At 34.3% G+C, this 17303-nt stretch overlaps 6 protein-coding genes across 9 annotated transcripts; 2 read left to right on the forward strand and 4 right to left on the reverse strand.

Annotated features, from left to right (window-relative positions):
- Window positions 1–111: 111 nt before the first annotated feature.
- LOC109857823 lies at window positions 112–4149 on the reverse strand. Its single transcript, XM_020434550.1, has 3 exons — window positions 3251–4149; window positions 1895–2014; window positions 112–454 (listed from the first exon to the last, which is right to left on the reverse strand). The coding sequence occupies exons 1-3, from the start codon at window positions 3464–3466 to the stop codon at window positions 422–424; spliced, it is 369 nt and encodes a 122-aa protein (XP_020290139.1). The 5' UTR covers window positions 3467–4149; the 3' UTR covers window positions 112–421.
- Window positions 4150–4240: 91 nt separating this feature from the next.
- LOC109857818 (splicing factor 3B subunit 4) lies at window positions 4241–6379 on the reverse strand. The gene is made up of 4 exons (XM_020434541.1): window positions 6166–6379; window positions 5757–5840; window positions 5395–5669; window positions 4241–5276 (listed from the first exon to the last, which is right to left on the reverse strand). Exons 1-4 carry the CDS (start codon window positions 6197–6199, stop codon window positions 4434–4436), a joined length of 1236 nt encoding a protein of 411 aa, XP_020290130.1. The 5' UTR covers window positions 6200–6379; the 3' UTR covers window positions 4241–4433.
- A 1030-nt stretch (window positions 6380–7409) lies between these two features.
- Window positions 7410–9000, reverse strand: LOC109857822 (biogenesis of lysosome-related organelles complex 1 subunit 1). Of its 2 annotated transcripts, none has more exons than XM_020434548.1 (5): window positions 8520–9000; window positions 8220–8289; window positions 8034–8106; window positions 7725–7942; window positions 7410–7623 (listed from the first exon to the last, which is right to left on the reverse strand). In XM_020434548.1, the coding sequence occupies exons 2-5, from the start codon at window positions 8278–8280 to the stop codon at window positions 7589–7591; spliced, it is 387 nt and encodes a 128-aa protein (XP_020290137.1). In that variant the 5' UTR covers window positions 8281–8289; window positions 8520–9000; the 3' UTR covers window positions 7410–7588. The 2 variants fall into 2 exon arrangements, with proteins under 2 accessions (XP_020290137.1, XP_020290138.1); XM_020434549.1 differs by lacking the exon at window positions 8520–9000 and adding an exon at window positions 8420–8513.
- Window positions 9001–9007: 7 nt separating this feature from the next.
- On the forward strand, window positions 9008–11723 carry LOC109857825 (UDP-glucose 4-epimerase). The gene is made up of 7 exons (XM_020434552.1): window positions 9008–9149; window positions 9487–9632; window positions 9968–10086; window positions 10174–10464; window positions 10527–10707; window positions 10817–11101; window positions 11162–11723. Exons 2-7 carry the CDS (start codon window positions 9503–9505, stop codon window positions 11212–11214), a joined length of 1059 nt encoding a protein of 352 aa, XP_020290141.1. The 5' UTR covers window positions 9008–9149; window positions 9487–9502; the 3' UTR covers window positions 11215–11723.
- A 492-nt stretch (window positions 11724–12215) lies between these two features.
- Window positions 12216–13912, forward strand: LOC109857820 (biogenesis of lysosome-related organelles complex 1 subunit 2). The gene is made up of 2 exons (XM_020434543.1): window positions 12216–12561; window positions 12646–13912. Exon 2 carries the CDS (start codon window positions 12693–12695, stop codon window positions 13176–13178), a length of 486 nt encoding a protein of 161 aa, XP_020290132.1. The 5' UTR covers window positions 12216–12561; window positions 12646–12692; the 3' UTR covers window positions 13179–13912.
- Window positions 13913–14013: 101 nt separating this feature from the next.
- On the reverse strand, window positions 14014–16059 carry LOC109857821 (elongin-C). 3 transcript variants are annotated; one of them, XM_020434545.1, is made up of 5 exons: window positions 15885–16059; window positions 15106–15161; window positions 14845–14913; window positions 14484–14677; window positions 14014–14339 (listed from the first exon to the last, which is right to left on the reverse strand). In XM_020434545.1, the coding sequence occupies exons 2-5, from the start codon at window positions 15136–15138 to the stop codon at window positions 14198–14200; spliced, it is 438 nt and encodes a 145-aa protein (XP_020290134.1). In that variant the 5' UTR covers window positions 15139–15161; window positions 15885–16059; the 3' UTR covers window positions 14014–14197. The 3 variants fall into 3 exon arrangements, with proteins under 3 accessions (XP_020290134.1, XP_020290133.1, XP_020290135.1); XM_020434544.1 differs by lacking the exon at window positions 15885–16059 and adding an exon at window positions 15577–15727; XM_020434546.1 differs by lacking the exons at window positions 14845–14913; window positions 15885–16059 and adding an exon at window positions 15577–15731.
- Between the last annotated feature and the right edge of the window lie 1244 nt (window positions 16060–17303).

A 17303-nucleotide genomic window follows, 5' to 3' on the forward strand; every position in this document is an offset into this window, starting at 1 on the left:
TGAGATATATATGTTTTTCTATAGAGGCTTTTTATATTCTAATCAGTATATATTCTTATCAATATTATTATTTAGAGGATTTTCCTCTTAAAATAAGAAACTCTTCTTGGCGCCTATTTTAGTATAAAATATACTTAAAGTAAGTGGGATATCTCTCTCCTCAAAAAACAAGAATACCATTTTTTCGGTGAGGTTCGAGAAGAATCGAGAAATTCGGCCTGTGAAACACATTCGGAGGTGTGTGAGCTATTCGCAATTAAGTATCATTTTATTGAACAATTACAAATCAATTATCTAACAATTGTTTTTACACGACAGATGTGTAAACTTTTTTCTTTAACACGCACACACGCGTACACACTACTAAACAACAACGTCTTTGATAATGTTGTTTTCAATTAAATGGAAAAATAAAATATTCTCAAATGTATTGCAATGCTGTTGTGCGCGGTGTCTGTAAAATTCACAACAAAGTAATCGCGTGTCAGTGGAGTTTGTTAAGAATTTTATTATATCGATTATAGTGACTAAACGTCGCGCTATATAGCGGTTTCCTTTATAAACAATGCATCTCCCGTTCTTTCGCTCGATCACGCGCGTGTGATCTCGATTTTAGCGCAAGAAAAATCGTTTCAACAAATCTCTTTCAACTGCGACGCGTTTCCGTCAAAAAAATTAAGTATATATATGTACATAAAACTAAACAATTAAACTAAATACTTATTTAACCGATAAGAAACAATTAAAATTTTTTGTTGACAGTCAAGTAATTAGAAAGACAATTGATTAAATGACAACGCCGATGTGGAAAATTTATTTATTTCAAGCGAACGTTTTCGCATCTTTCGAAGAAAAAGATCGAGAAGAAGATCGGAAGGTGGTGAGTCAACACGGTTGCGCGGATGGCGCGGATTACCGCTGCGAGTCGAATTGTTCTTTTTTTAATTAGCTTCTGCACTCTCATTCCCGTCTATTGCCCCGGACACAACGAACACAAGCGGACACACGAGCATGTCTTCTTAATTGTAGATGAGAATTGCGCCCGGCGGTCGAGTCGCGGGGAACGAGTTTTGAGCAGGTTGCTCAGGCGAGTATGCTAGAGGAACCGACTAAAGAGCGCGCGGTGCTGTGTGTATCGTTATATTCTGGTTATCGCCGTACGCGTGTATGTGTATGTGCGTGGCTGGTGAAATGTTGCTCGAGGCGATATGCGTTAATCGCTTAAATCGATCGAAATCACTGCGAGATGCGATGAGAGCGGATCGAAGCCTGTAATTCCCCCCCGTAATAGCTTCGGAAAAAGTCGCCGCTGCTTTCGCACACACACACACACACACACGAGGTCTTGTCGCAAGCGCGTGAATTCGATCGACGGATTATCGTGGACGACGGTGAATAAGCGTCGGTTAAAAAACGTTGCCGCACATTTCATCGAAACCTAATGGAAAAGATAATTTATATAAACGAGCAACTCTGACCGAATCCCAAAGTCTCTTTTTTTATAATTACATATAGCGAGACGCAACAAAATTCGCAAAAAAATAATAATAACTTTAATTTCGTTGTACGAACCGTTTGAGATTAATTAAATCGCACAAGGATATATATATTTATTTTTACAGAGTAACGAAAATTCTCTCGATCTTCAAAAATTGCGCAAAGCTTATCCTCGCACATTCGCATTTCGAAGTTATTTATTGCGTTCGGCAAATGTTTCTTATTAACCGCTACTGGAACTATTGCGTCAAACTGCGAAGTGAGAAAAAAAGGTGTATATATATATATACTCGACTTAAGTGTCGTGTTCGTAATAGCGCGATGTTTTGCCGATAAACGAAGAACGGTATAGATGAGAAAACACATACAAGCAATTATGCGTATATTATATATTTACCATAAGTGTGTAGAGAAGCCCTGAAGTGATGAAATACATGCACCGGAACGTCACGCGTCTTACAATCGGTCTCGCAAACGCGCGCCGACAAAGTGGCGCTTTGTTACGCAACGATAGGTGCTGGAATTATAAATCAATAAATTATTTTTCCACACGTTTTTCCTCGGCGTGTGTGTGTGTGTGTAAATGTGAGACTGAGAGAGAGAGAGAGAGAGACTGATTATTCGTGCAATTTTCGCAATTCAGATTGCCTTGAAAGTGCGAACTTACGATTAAAACACTAGTCACGTGACAGATTACAAATAAATCGTAACGATATTTTGACGCGTTTTTTTTTCGACTCCTTTTTAATTAATTTGTGTGTGCGTGTGTGAGAGAGATTAAATCTATAAAACGGTTTTTAACAATTTATAATCTAGTTTTTTGCTCAGTGGTGTCAACGATACGCAACGTGTGTAAACACAAATCGTGGATAAGTGCTGAATAAAAAAAACATTCCATTCTGTATATCTTTTCTCTCCTTTCTTCGTCTTACTCATATGCGTGTGATTTGGCTGCGCGCCGATTATCAACATCTTCCTCTGCGACGAGAACATCCCAGTTGTGGGAATAATACTTATAGACACTTGATTCTGATCGGTTCTAGGTTGTTGATTGTTATTAAACCGCCGTTCATTCTGCCTGTTATCGTGTCGGAACGAAATACCTTGAATATTATGTCTGTAATTATTGACTACGTAGCTGCTCACCTGGTTTCAAAACGAATCACAAATTTTCTTAGCACACACACTTTAGACAATTTGTTGAAACGAAAAAAAAAAAAAACTTATTTCATACACACGGAAAAAAAAAAATAGTTTCTGCCACAGCTAATTACGGTTTGCTGAAACTCTGAAATTTGCTGCTTTAGCTGCTTAAAAAATTTTCCATTACGTAAGAAACAGTTTGCTGATATTCCCAAATATGTCGACATGTAAGGAGATTTTTGGCGATCGTATGGTACGTGTACCAAACTATAGTTCGAGTGACTTCAAATTATAGCTTGGTACCATACGATCGCCAAAAATTGCTTGCAATTAGCAAAATACGTATGTCTTGTGGCACCAAGAGCTTAGGTGTCCATATAACGCTCTGCCAAAATTTAGGAAATCAAACCCTAATTTTTAGCTGCGAGAGCTAAACTTTTTTCTTTCCGTGTGTATCGAAAATTGTAAAACACCAAAGATACTTCAAATTTCTGCGCGTATCGAGTTTTCTATTAGAGAACTAACCAGATTGAATATTTAATGAGACAATGCGACAATGCGCTGAAAAAAAAAAAAAAAAAAAACAATCTTCTCAACGCAAATTGCTTACCGAAGAAATGACGAAGACAGCGAGCAAAGCTACGCCCAGCCAGAAGTACCAGATCTCCCAGATATGACGTGATGGTCGCCGTTGCACCACGAAGCAACAGTGTGAGTCGCAACAGCAATACAAACAATATTCGGGGGTGCAGATGTACGGTTTGATCGCGTTGCTATTGTTGTCGTTTCTGATTTCAAAGTTGCACTCGTAATACAATTGTGCCATGTCTATATATGTGTCATTTGTGTACTCGCTGTGTGTGTGCGCGCGCGTATGTACGTGTACGTGCGCCGTTGCACATAAGATCGTTAACAATTTATTATTCCATATATCGGTAAACCGGTCATGTTTCGCAACAAAATGTCCAAGTGCGCTCAACAATGTAGCGAATATATGAAAACGGATCGATGGACGGGAGGAAACATCGTGTGAATTGTCTAAAAACAAAAAAAAGAAAAAGAACAAATAATTCTCAGGGGGAACGCACAAGTTGATCTCTTGTGTTCAACTCTTATTTCTAATTTTCCTTACCCCGATGATCAAACGTCGCACAAAAAATTCGATGAGTCACATGCGAATTTGTTTTTCTATTTAGCAACCGAGTCTGAACTCTCAACAATGTTCTTATTATTGTTTCTCAAATATAATATAACAAATAGATTTTTTTTTTTTCGACGCGAAACACGAGAACGGTGTTAAAGGTGTGTTTGACTACAGCGGACTCTCCGCGCGTTCGACTATCATTGACTAGGCTGGACAGGCACAAAATAATCGATGGAACAAACGCGGCACGTTATTCACGCACTCCCGCCAATCAATACAATAACCGAGCTAAAACTTCGCGGACTGCACAATTATTACCACACAATTGTTGCGCGCTGCTTACATGCACCGTTTGACATATACACACAACGTAAAAGTTTTTTTTTAACCGATGTAACAATATTAAGATTGCTTACAATATTAAATCATATTTGATCCGGAATCGACACACGGAAATCAAATATGGGAATGTGAGTAATTTATTTAAATACAAAAAGTCAGTTTTACAAGAATGTTAATTGTCATCGGTGATTTTTCAAATTTTTGACAGTAACATATCCACTGTCCACTTTTGTGAAATTTAAATTAATATATTAGATGTAATAGATGTTTATCGACCATTGTCCGCAATATGTAAAAGACACTAGTATTAATATTGATTGCCATCGTGCGGTGGCGGCGGCGGCGGTGGTCCTCTTGGCGGAAATGGCGGTCGGAATTGAGGAGGAGGCGGAGGTGGCGGACCGCCTTGGGAAACGGGCGGCGGTGGCGGATGTCGCCAAGTTGGCGGTGGTCTTGGCGGCGGTGGTTGAAACTGTCCGAATTGTGGCGGTCCACCGGTGGAAGATGGTGGCGGAGGTGGTGGAAATTGTCCCTGCGGCGGCGCTCCCACGGCCCAATGTGGAGGTGGCGGTGCCATCATTCTTGAAGCGGCTGGTTGCGCTTGAGACGTCGGCACGGGCATCGGCGGCAACGGCGGCGGCATGCCAGGCGGTAGAGGAGGATGCGCGGCCATTGACATCGGAGGAAGAGGAGGCGGAGGAATATTCGCCGGTGGGAAACCACCGGATGGCGGCGGCGGCACGGGTGGCGGGGGTGGATGACCCATTGGCGGTCCTGGAGTTGCCGGCGGTGGCGGAGGCGGCACGACCATTCCGTGATGCATCACGTGATGCTGCGGATGATGAGCCGGCTGATGAGCGTTTGCGTTCGAATTCGGCATTGGTGGCGGCGCCAACGGTGGCGCGTCAGCGAACAACTGATGAGGTCTGTCCGCTTGACTCAGTGGATTTTGCGCGGCTAGAAGCCTTTCCGCTGCGCTCCCGTGTCTCTCGCCTTTGGCGTCACGTTTGAAGGCGTACGAAACCGAAATTGGCCGATTGCACAGATACTGGCCGTTCATAGCTTCGATACTCGCGTCCGAGGCGTCGAAAGAAGCAAAATTGATAAAAGCGAAACCTTTCGAATTGCCTGTCTCGGGATCCCTCATTATCTATATAAAATTATTTAGAAATATTAATAAATTAACGAAAATAATATATATATAGCTACACAACATATAATAAAATCTTTATCGAAGCAATCAGTTGTAATAAAATTAAAGTACATACTTTTGGGGTTTGTAAAATCACGCCGAAAGCACTGAAGGTGTCGTACAACAATTTTTCGTCTACTTCCGGATCTAGATTTCCTATGAATATATTCGCTCCGACGTCCAAATTCTTTTGATGCGCGCTAGCTTTGTTTACTCTTATAGGTTTGCCGTATAACTTGATCATATTCATAATCTTAATGGCATAATCTGCATCTTCTTCACCCATGAATTCAACAAAACCATATCCTTGATGCATTTGAGTTACTCTATCTTTCGGCATGTGTACATTAACTGAAAAGATAGATTGTTTTAGTTACATGTTTTAAACTTAGACTGTGAAGGACGTAATAGATTTTTTTAATAACATAAATTATTTACCAACGGGTCCTGATTGGACAAATAATTCCCACATAAGAGATTCTGTGACTTTATCATCCAATCCTCCAACATATATCGTTGCATCTAAATACAAATGTTGAAACACATAATAATAATAAATATATGTAGAGATAAACAAATATATAAACTTATTATATATAGAAAACTAAAGATACACGTATGTACACGAACATTTTACTAAAATTTTTAGGATATAAATTTATCTTATGATAATAGGATGTAACCTAACCTAACCTTATCTTCGCATAATCTTTTTTTAACGATACTAAAAAATAATATTATTATTCAAAATTCCCTTTCAGACAAATGTATGAGAACAATTACAAAATTAACAGAAAGTACTCGCAACAGTGAGTTAATTAAATAAAAAAAACATAAACACACACACCTTGATTACGCTCTGCGATCGGACCGGCCGCCATAATTCTTGATTTTTTATCAATAAATTTCCAGACTAAACACACACACAATATACAATAGGTTTGGTGCAGATGTGGCTCAGTAGTCACAAAGTAAGAGTAAGGAGACAATAGGTACGTCCGCACTCTCGCGCACGGACGGCGGTTCTCGCTTGTGTGCGTACCCCCCGTCGCTTCGGTGCTCGTGACCTTAGGATGTTTTAAGGTCGTTTTACATATTTTAGTCGCAAGATTCAAACGCAAGTGACAGGTCTCTTGCGAAATTAACTAAATCGCTTTGATTAAATCAAGCCAATTGATCAAAGTGATTGATCACTCGCGCAAGATCTGCTACTTGCGTTTGCTTCTAATATAGAACGACCTTTATGTGTTGTGTCATTACCTGCACAGGTAATTACGGTAATTACGGCTGCGTCTCTCCACTTCTTTTCATCCATCCTTTTCTCCCATTCAATAAAAAAATTCCTAAATATATACGAGTATCATTTTTATTTACACACGCATATACATATACATATATATAACAATAGTTCGATATCTAATACAATTTTTTCTATTATTACTATAAACATTAGTCTAAAGACTCCTGAGCCTAAAGAATCTTCTTCTTGTTATTATTAACCCTCGGAGAACACACTGGGTCAATTTGACCCTGTTCGTCGACTTTGATCAAATTATTTTGCTTTTTTGTAACATATTTTTTACAATGTTAATAATGTTAACGACACTTTTTAAAACTATATAGGTATATTCCAAACTGTTCAAAATATATCCGAAAATTTTTTCAAGCCAATCGGATAAGTGGATTTTAAATGGTAGCATCTCAAAAAGTAGACAGGGTCAAATTGACCCCAAATTGTTCTTCTTGATTGAAAAAATAGGTGTGTTCCCCGAGGGTTAATTTTACTCTATAAACATTTCAGAATAAATACTTTTAAGTAGAACAAGATGTTGACTCGGATGTTAACAAAATACTTATATGTACGCAGAACCGTTTTCCTCTAATGAAACATTCAGATTATGGTTTGACTATCTAATTGATGAGAACAACGTCGTAGTGTGATGATGTATATCTGATACCATATACTATCATTGTGAATAAAAAACAAGTTCAAAAAAGCATTTATATACCCATTTTCAAAAGCTTTATATATAGTTTTGTATATTTATTTGCTTCTGTAGAAGCGCTTTTAATGTTGCGCAGTAAATAAAATTAAAAAATAAAGAAATTTAGATTATTAAAAACGTCGGTTCACAGGTCTCTATAGTCGGTATCCAGTACCCTCTTAAGTCGCAACAACTTTGAATTTCAATGTATTATTTCGTATATCACAGAATACACTAAATGTTGAAAATTATCAAAAAAAAAGAAACATTAAAAATATCATCCCCTCAAACATTACTCACATTTTGATTCTCTTGCGTAGCTGAAAATAATTCACAGTGGTTTTACATAGGTATTTGTTACGATGTGATTATACACAGAGATATATATATACACAAGATTTCAATTTGTTCAGGTTTGTACCTTTGTAAGAATATTCTAGAGCAGTAGCTATCGTTCTCATATCTCCTTCTATGCTACGTGCCCAGTTTTCCGCATCTCCGATCTCTTTCAAAGAACTCGAAAAAGATTCCACCAGATTTAACCACAATTGCGTTTGTTTGGCAAAATTGGTCGCGCTATTTTGCAGTTGTTTTGCTTCCGCGTCCAGTTTCTTCTGATTTAAATACGCTTGAGCCACCCTTGGGATCATAACAGCACATATCTGATATATTGTCTCGTTGTGATACATAGAATTTATACATCAAATCTTAAAAAAAGAAGTTTGTTTACCCAACATTCAGGTGATCGACAAGAGCTTGCGTCAAATTGTTTGCAGCTTGAACAGCTTCCTTTCGTTTTTGTTCTAATGTAATAAATAAATTTGTCGATTTTAATTCATTTATCATAATAATAATTAGCAAAAACACAAATCTTACAGAGATATGTGTGCACACACACATTTAAACACATACACACCTTGTCTTTCCTTTCTTGCCGCTTGTTTGCTTTGATGTTCTTTCACAATTGTCGATAGCATTGTTGATAACTGCCAAGAAAAAAATTACACATATATTAAACACGGTGTGTTGACAAACATTAACTAATTTACTAATTGCAGATATATATATATATATATATATAAATTTTATAGTATTGATTTCTTAACCTAACCTAACCTGAAAAAAACGTAAATTTCCTTGTAATGTTTTTGGTATCGAGCCGTGTTTTCAATATTTGTCAAACTTTTTGTATGGAAGAGAGAAAGAATTGACTTACATTTTTTTGATAAAAAGCTTATCGGTGCGGAGATAAAACTGAAGGTTTTTCCTCTGTTTCAGGATTTTTTTTTTTTTTTATCACTCATCCACCATTCATCAATGTAATCAAGATACAAAGTGGGGGAGAAGGAGGTTAAGAGGAAAAATTGTTTACAATTTGATTCGTTGCTCGACGTGGCAAAACACGAAGAGGACCTTGTCGCGAACGCACGTGTGCGCAATACGCTGGTAAATTGCAAATTACTACGCGGTTATCAATTGGAGAAGACGCGGATGGGAATTTAAACAAATTCGATCGAATCGAAAAAAATTGAACTAAAGATAACGCGGCTTTTGGCGATTCCGCGTGTGCGACACACGCGTCTTCTTATCGCGATTGCCGATCGCAGCATATGTTCGATGCGAGGGGTGTCAATATTATATAACTCCGATCGTAACACATCATCTTACAATGACGTTGGTTTTCTATGTCGCGATAAGGTCAGTACAATCGGGATTATCACAAAGTTAACGACACGGAGTCCCGATTCGGGGACTTTGTTATCAATTTACTTGTTAATTTTTTTAATTTGCAAAAGTTAATCGTAAGAGAAAACAATCTAACAGCCTCTTTGCACAACTTTCCTCTGTAAATATGCACATATTTGATTTTCTTTGACTTAATATAAAAAAAAAAAAAAACATGTAATTTTTTATGTTAAGAATGTTACTGATATGTAACTTCATCTTTCTTCTTTTTTACTTATGTAATACTGTATTGTATTATACAGTTGAGAAAAAATGCATGTGTAAGAAATAATAAGTTACTTAGCAATTTCTTTCTAGTTGTTTTTCTAACTGCACTCTTTTGACAAGTTTATAAATTTATTATATATAATATATTTTTAATTTGATATATATATATATAATATATTATATATAATATATTTAATTTATGTATATATAAATATATACAAACAAAATAGCATTTTGCACTAAACAATGACGAGCAACTCTTGGAATGTGTTGGTAACGGGAGGTGCTGGTTATATTGGTTCTCATACAGTATTGGAATTGTTGCAAGCAGACTTTCAGGTGGTGGTAATAGACAATCTTAGCAATGCGTATAAAGGTGAGGCATGAATTGTTTGACAAAATATTGACCAAAAATATTGTGTATATATATATTCCTTTCTTTTTCTCTTTTTTTCTCTCTCTCTCTTCTTATCATTACCATATGGTTGTGCGTATTAAATATTAACATTGTTATCTTCTAAAATTTCTCTATTTAATTTGTTTTAATATATCTATTATTAGAAATGTAATAATTTTATATATTTATTTCTACTAAAAAAGTAAAGTGGCTTCTATTCTATTTTTCTATGCACTATAAAACCGTACCAATAAAAAGAAACATTTTATACGCTTATTATAGATAAATACCGTTTTATTGTTTTCTTTTCACAGACCTGGGTAATGAGAAACCAGAATGTCTCCTCAGAGTGGAAAAATTGACAAATAAGAATGTAACATTTATCAACTGCGACATCACAAATATCAATGATCTGAGAAAAGTATTTCAAAAAGTAAATATATGTACTTGTTACCTTTCTTTCTGATAAAAAATTAAAATTATATGTATTATATATATATATGTTTTTTTTTTATTGTAGCATTTGTTTCAATGTGTCATACATTTTGCTGCGTTGAAGGCAGTTGGCGAATCATGTCAAAAACCATTGGAATATTACAAGGTCAATGTCAGTGGGACAATCAATTTGTTGGAAATTATGCGAGAAAATAATGTGAAGCGATTTATTTATTCAAGTAGCGCCACGGTATACGGTGTGCCTGAAAAACTTCCTTTGGTGGAAGATACGAAAACTGGCAATTGTACAAATCCTTACGGGAAAACCAAGTTTATGGTTGAGGAAATATTAAAGGATTTGTGCATATCAGACAAAGTATGCGTTGTTATAATACGTTCTTCTGTGTAATTCATCTGTGAAAAAGATTTTGTTTTTAGGATTTTTCCGTTATATCATTAAGATACTTTAATCCTGTTGGCGCACATCCTTCAGGTCTGATTGGGGAAGATCCCAATGGTATTCCAAATAATTTAATGCCCTTCATTGCCCAAGTTTCTGTTGGGAAAAGAGATTTATTATACGTTTATGGTGATGACTATGATACACCTGATGGCACAGGTAAAGTTCGGTATATTTTTTATTTCGTAAGCAATAGGATGCAATAGGATAACATAGAGAGAAAGTTATTGATAATTTAAAAAAACAATTTTAACAATTTGTATTACAGGCGTGCGTGATTATATTCACATTATGGACCTTGCGGAAGGACACGTAAAAGCTATGATTTATCAAAAAACTCGTAATCCAACGGGATTCAAACCAATAAATCTAGGTACCGGAAAGGGTTACTCCGTACTTGAAGTTATACACGCATTTGAAAACGCTTCCAAAAAGAAAATCCCGTACAAAATAGTTGAACGTAGACCGGGTGATATATCTGCTAGTTATGCGGATGCTAGTATTGCTAATCAAGAACTGAACTGGAATGCCACAAGAAATATAGATGACATGTGTAAGTTACACATACTTTTAAAGCACATACGTACGTGTGTTACATTTATCAATATTTTAGGTGCGGACACATGGAAATGGCAACATAATAATCCAAATGGTTATAAACACTAATATAAATATTATTTGCTACATAATTTATAAATAGCTCTTGCGGATAAGTGTTATCTTTCAAGTCATCATCAGATTGACAAGAAAACCATGGTGGTATATAGTTACCAAAGTTTACACCAAAGTATGGAGAAAAAAATAACATGTACATTATATCTTCCATCATATACTTTTAGTTAGTTTAATATAAATTTGATATAACTTTTTGGAATTTACAATGAAGAGATATTTTATTCACTATTTTGGTACATAATAAACAAAATTATTAAATACTTTATAGTTATATAGTTACACACACGTAATATGAAGTTAGAGTCCTAATTAATGACAGTTAATCAAGGAAGTTTAATCGAGGAAATTAACAAAAATATGCGCACTTTGCAAAGTGGCTTACGATTGAGCATGTGAGTAATAGGAAAATAGATGATAGAAAAGTTCTCACGAGAGAGAAAGATAAGGTTGAACAAAGTGTTGACTGTTTTTGTTTTTACTGCACTTGTGTTTTTATTTGTTATTTTATTTTAAAAAAAAATAGTATCTTTTTCTTTCCAATAGTTTAGTGATATATCTATTTTTTATATTAAATATAAAAGTGCAATAAAAAGATAGGCCTATTATAAGAAATATAAAATTAAAACAAAAAATTATAACTTTGAGAGTTAAATTATTATATGCAACTACAAAAGTGCCATTTTGTAATGTTATAATCTTATACATATAGTATATAGAATATAATATAATTATGTACATGTTATATATGTAAATGTATATAATTTATATATCACATTGAATAATATAAGAAAAAAAAGATTCTTATAAATATATGCAAAAATCTATGTCTCATTTTTTTCTTAAATATTTAAGTTATTTTCTTATGTTTAAGTCTATTGAAATTTTATAAACTAAAGGGACTCAATAGAAAATTCAATTCGATCGAATTATACAATTGATCCTTAGTTTAATAAATTTGCACTGACCAAGAGAAAATTATCCAATCGCATTGTTGATGTGTTGAATCAATCTATGCTATTGGACGTTGTAGACTCGCTTACGATCTCTGCATCAGTAACCTTATTCAAAGGTTGGTAACACTGGCCTTAGGGTTGCGTATGGAATGAGAAAGCAAATAGAAGTGGATAAAAGATAGAAGATATCATATGTTATTGACAGATTGTATTACCGAATATACAATAGTCAAAGATGTGAAACACGATCTATTTTTTTGCTATTCACAAATCTATTTGATATCTGTTATCTGTAGTTAAATAAAGAATGTATACTTTTTGTATTTACAGTACGGTTAAGAAGTAACAAAAGCAACAACAACGCTCACGCAAAGCAGTATGAAGAGTTGAGTAGTCAGTTGGAATTATTTGTTTTACAATCTGTTTTGCAAAAAAAAAACGCTCAATTGTTTGTACAATGTTTATATAGATTTTAATCGCGTCTGTAATTAAATCGATATTTGCGTTGTGACAAAAATGGATCCGTCGAAGAGCGAGGAGCAAATCGAGTCGACGCTTATAGAGAATCTGTCGGCCGAACAGAATTCAAGATGCGAGTCGCCGAAACGCGGCACCACGCTTTCAACCAGCACGAGCAGTTTTGAGGCGTTGGATCCACACGATCCGAATTTGAGCCGATTGGCAAACACAATGTTTCAGAAGACCGGCGAATATCTGCAGGAGGAACTCACCGCCACACACGCGGACTACCGTTTGCTGGAGCGTTTGAACAAAGAAACGATCGCGAAATACGCGGAGTTGAAAATTGTCTCCTCGAACGTGGTGCAATCGTTGGACTCGTTGAATGACAAATATCAAAAACTACAGCCGATTCTTGACAACATCAATCAGATTGATGACAGTGTCAGCAAGTTAGAGCAAGCCGCATACAAACTTGCAGCGTATTCTAAACGATTGGAAGCTAAATTCAAGGATCTTGAGAAAGATATGAAGAGCAAGTAAAATTTACATTTTTACAAACAAATTTGTTCATATCTTATATACGATAAAAGATAAATCACAATATATACATAATTGATATACAGATAAAAACATAGTGTATTATGATCAAATGGTTTTATATTTTATTCTAGTTTATTACCGAAATAGCTAAAATTTGGCCATATTATAGAACAAAACTAAAAATAATCATTATTGCTAAAACCGATACAAATCTATAAAACTTTATAATTTGAATTATATTAATTAATTTGTACTCTTGATTACGAATATAGCAATATTAGGATGTATGGTTTTGTATATAATAAAAATGCATAAAAAAAATTTGTGACTTATAATAATTAAATTTCATTAAAAACGTTTGCACACATCCCTACCGTATCTAAACTTTCTCGATACTTAGTTTTTTTTTAAAGACAATTTCTTTCTCAAATATTCTAGAGTTTTGCCCTTTTTTTTATATGATGTATGTTAATATGAAATATAGTGTAAAAACTCTTACTATGTGTAAAGAAAAATAAAATTTGATGGAGTTATATTTTAATTTTCTTTAATTTATATCATATCTGCTTTCAAGTTTTATAGAACAACAATAAAACAAATACATATAATTCCTTGTCTTAACAATTAACTTTTACTAAAATGATATTGTAAGTATGCGATATAAATCACATACTTTATTATGCTGTGTAGTGTAAATGTAATCTATTAAATTCGTGACTGATAAGTCATGTTATTGACAATCGCGTTTGTACACTATAATACCATACTAAATAGCACACAGATAAAATGTTCAGAATTTCTAACTAAAAACCCAGTATTGCAGGAGTGCGCCACATTTTTTTTTTTTTTTTTTTGGATTAAATGTCTGTCACAAGTACGAGTCCAAAGCGATCAATAATCGTGTTTTCAAATATGATCTCAATTATCACGATACACACAAGATACACGCAGCATCGTAAATAATTAAAGCTGCGCCGATCCTTGAATTGTCAATATATGTATATTTCTTATACGGATATTTAACAATCCAAGAAATTGCCAGCCATCAATAGTTCTAGAGCAATTTCCGGTGCAATTGGAAACTCGGGGATTTCGGTGCTGCTGTTTGTATAACGTACTTTGTAGGTGAAATACATGCAAACTTTTTGCAGCACATGAGACCTACAAAGAAATTTCAGCAGCTAAATTTGTTATATATCGACACAAGAAATATATATATAATTGTTTTTTTTTATAAAGATTTTTATTATATTAAAATACGAAAAGGACAATAAAAATCTCTGATAGATTATTTTTTATACTTACGGAATTTCCCTGAAATTAACTTCGTTTGCCTCATTCTCTGCAAACTGACCAGGTCCACTCAGCATTGCTTTAATAGTACCACTTGTCAATGCATGTTCTCGCTTAACAATAAACTCGTGCCCGTCACTACTGACAAGTTTCACATACATCGCATTAGGTCCCTCGCAACCTCCATAAACAGGACCATTGTCTTGCTAAAATCGTTAAAAAGTTTATATTATTCTTGTTACATACACATGTGCGTATATATATTTTTCAACCTTATATTTATACTCTATGATGTTAAACTGGAAGCAAAAATGAAATAGACAGCAGGATAAAAAAAAAAAAAAAAAACCAGCAAAATTAGAGAAATAGGTACCGCATGCAAGTCTTTAGATGATCTGCCTTCTTCTTCTTCAGTTTTATTGACAGTTGTTTCTTCATCGGGCTTGATCCAAAGAAAGATTATTATTAATGAATATTTTAACTATAAGAAAGTCCAGCTCCAGAAAGGGAATAAATCAATTCTCAATATGTACATAAAGAGCAATCCAACATGCAGTTTTTATTCTTATAGGAATATATTGTTATACATCTTATCATGCCAAGCATGCAGTAAAATTATTTTATATATATATACCTTTTCAGCCTGCATATTTACATCAGATGACATATTTGTTATTATTGTGAAAATATCTAAAATATAAAACAGATTGTATATAAAAATTATTATATATAATATTCTGATATATATATATATATATATATATATATATACACACGTTTACAAACACAACAAATATTTGTTATATGAAAAAACTTGTGATAAAACATGGATTTACAGATAAAGTCAATCAAAGATTATTTACACATAAATGAAAACTTAAAAAAAAACCTGTTAAAACATTATTTTTAAATTAATTATTTTGCAGCGATCTAGAAATTAAATTTACACAAAACGTTCAAATAAAACATTTTTTGTGTCAAAACCTTCGCACAAATATGTGTGAAAACATAGGTTATATTATGTTAAAATCATTTTGTATCTTTTTCACACACTTGATATAAATTTTTCATTATCTCAGACAACTTGATCAAAATATTTTCGTACTTTCATTCATTGTTTATGACAAAAAATTCACATTTGATTATTGATCAAATTTGACTCTCTTCTTTAACGAAACAAGCAATATATTCCTCACAAGACAAGTTTGGCAAATACATGATTGTGAGAAGTATGTAGTCGTAGCTATTATTGCGACATCGCGTGTTGAACTATTACACATACATACGTACAAAACTATTGTATATAATTTGTGATGATTGTGATCGGTTAGTTTATAAAAATAGATGGTAAAAAAACCTTGATTTATTTATTTATTAAATATATTTATTAAAATAACAAGTAGTTTTGCGTACCTTAAGCAGTAGCGTAAGCGGTTAAATTTAGTTAAATAAATCAGACTTTATGTAGGATCACAGCAAAGTTCCACAGCAAACGCAAAATGCTATTATGTACCCACAATAGTGTCGATCAAAAATTTAGTTTGGTACAGTTGGTGCAGATACGACTTCCAAAGGCATCCGCATTTAAGTTAGTCCACACACGTCGTTCTATGGTCGAATGAAAACTTTGCCGAAGCAGGCGCGAGAAGTCTACGTCTGAGTTCAATGAGAGAAAATTAAGAATTTAATCAATTATTAATTAAGAATTTTCGAATAACGAGGACGCCAGTTTCGAATATAAACGATTGCAACTGGACGAATTCTTACGTTACGGCGATTTATGCGCAGTGGCCCTTACTTAGGCCCTTGCTTATGATCAGGCCTAAAAGTTACCAGAACTTGGACTATAGCGCAAGTTTCATTCTTGATTATATTCATTGCCAGGGATACGTTCCAAAATCTTACCTTAATAACCGAAAACTATAGTACACGTGACGTAAAGTATAGTATTTTAGTAACCAAGGTAGGATTTTGGAACGTACCCCAGTATTGTATAAAAATCTATACTCGAGGACGTAGAATAGCGTATATAGAATAGCGTATGCTATAAATTTTCAATATTGGCAGTAAATAATTGTAAAGCCTTATGTCACACTACGGATTTGGATTGAGATTGCAATTTGGCCAATCAGAGCGAAGTAAAGTTAGGATTGGTTTTCTTTCTTCTGATTGGTCAAATTTCAATCCCAATCTCAATCCCAATCCGTAGCGTGACACAGGCTTGAGCCACAGACATCATCGCAACTTGAAAAGAAACCATAAGAAACACGTGAGAGAAAAGAAGCCTGAGAGTCGCCATTCTGTTGTTGTTTTTTTTTTTTTTTTTTTTTTTTTTTATTACGACGCTTTTGCGCGCCGTTACATTCACTTTGGCGGATAGAAGAACTATTTTTTATATATGTCTATCTTATTGACAATATTTTTCAATATTGCCAGAAGATGTAATTCGTGACATGTGACACGCGTACGTAATAATTATATAAAAATGTGTTTCCTTTAGAATAATTCTTTAAAACATCATCTTCTCATTAAGCTGCTTTTTAAGCTCTCAATAATGAATTTCTTTTGTTTGTTTATTGATTGTCAAAGTAAAAGAGCGGAGAAAGATTTTTTAGACTATAAGAATTATTTTATATTATTTTATTATATCAATATTAAGAATAACGCACGCACACGCTTTATACAGGGTGTCCCAGAATTGCCGTACAATCTCTCGTAGGCAGATAGAAGGAGTAAAACTGAGTCGAAAAGTCTTGAACTATTTTTTTCTATTATTTATAATAAAGGAGTACTTATTGAGTAAATCAGGCCAATCAGCGCAGACCTTTAGCC

This window comes from Pseudomyrmex gracilis, unplaced genomic scaffold (assembly GCF_002006095.1).
Source record: "Pseudomyrmex gracilis isolate BER0280 unplaced genomic scaffold, ASM200609v1 scaffold_175, whole genome shotgun sequence".
Lineage (NCBI taxonomy): Eukaryota > Metazoa > Arthropoda > Insecta > Hymenoptera > Formicidae > Pseudomyrmex > Pseudomyrmex gracilis.

Bases quoted from the DNA above. Each gene is read 5' to 3' on its own strand.
- LOC109857823 (XM_020434550.1), bottom strand. From the start codon at position 3,466: ATGGCACAATTGTATTACGAGTGCAACTTTGAAATCAGAAACGACAAC. The intron at 2,015-3,250 runs GTAAGCAATTTG...TTATAATTCCAG, and splicing joins CTGTCTTCGTCATTTCTTCG to CACCTATCGTTGCGTAACAA. The intron at 455-1,894 runs GTAAATATATAA...TGAATTTTACAG, and splicing joins GGCTTCTCTACACACTTATG to ACACCGCGCACAACAGCATT.
- LOC109857818 (XM_020434541.1), bottom strand. From the start codon at position 6,199: ATGGCGGCCGGTCCGATCGCAGAGCGTAATCAAG. The intron at 5,841-6,165 runs GTGTGTGTGTTT...ATTTGTATTTAG, and splicing joins GATCGCAGAGCGTAATCAAG to ATGCAACGATATATGTTGGA. The intron at 5,670-5,756 runs GTAAATAATTTA...CTATCTTTTCAG, and splicing joins TGTCCAATCAGGACCCGTTG to TTAATGTACACATGCCGAAA.
- LOC109857822 (XM_020434548.1), bottom strand. From the start codon at position 8,280: ATGCTATCGACAATTGTGAAAGAACATCAAAGCAAACAAGCGGCAAGA. The intron at 8,107-8,219 runs GTGTGTATGTGT...TTATTACATTAG, and splicing joins GGCAAGAAAGGAAAGACAAG to AACAAAAACGAAAGGAAGCT. The intron at 7,624-7,724 runs GTACAAACCTGA...AATTATTTTCAG, and splicing joins TCTAGAATATTCTTACAAAG to CTACGCAAGAGAATCAAAAT.
- LOC109857825 (XM_020434552.1), top strand. From the start codon at position 9,503: ATGACGAGCAACTCTTGGAATGTGTTGGTAACGGGAGGTGCTGGTTAT. The intron at 10,087-10,173 runs GTAAATATATGT...TTTTTATTGTAG, and splicing joins TGAGAAAAGTATTTCAAAAA to CATTTGTTTCAATGTGTCAT. The intron at 10,708-10,816 runs GTAAAGTTCGGT...TTTGTATTACAG, and splicing joins TGATACACCTGATGGCACAG to GCGTGCGTGATTATATTCAC.
- LOC109857820 (XM_020434543.1), top strand. From the start codon at position 12,693: ATGGATCCGTCGAAGAGCGAGGAGCAAATCGAGTCGACGCTTATAGAG.
- LOC109857821 (XM_020434544.1), bottom strand. The intron at 14,914-15,105 runs GTATATATATAT...CTTTGGATCAAG, and splicing joins TAAATATGCAGGCTGAAAAG to CCCGATGAAGAAACAACTGT. The intron at 14,678-14,844 runs GTACCTATTTCT...TAACGATTTTAG, and splicing joins CATCTAAAGACTTGCATGCG to CAAGACAATGGTCCTGTTTA.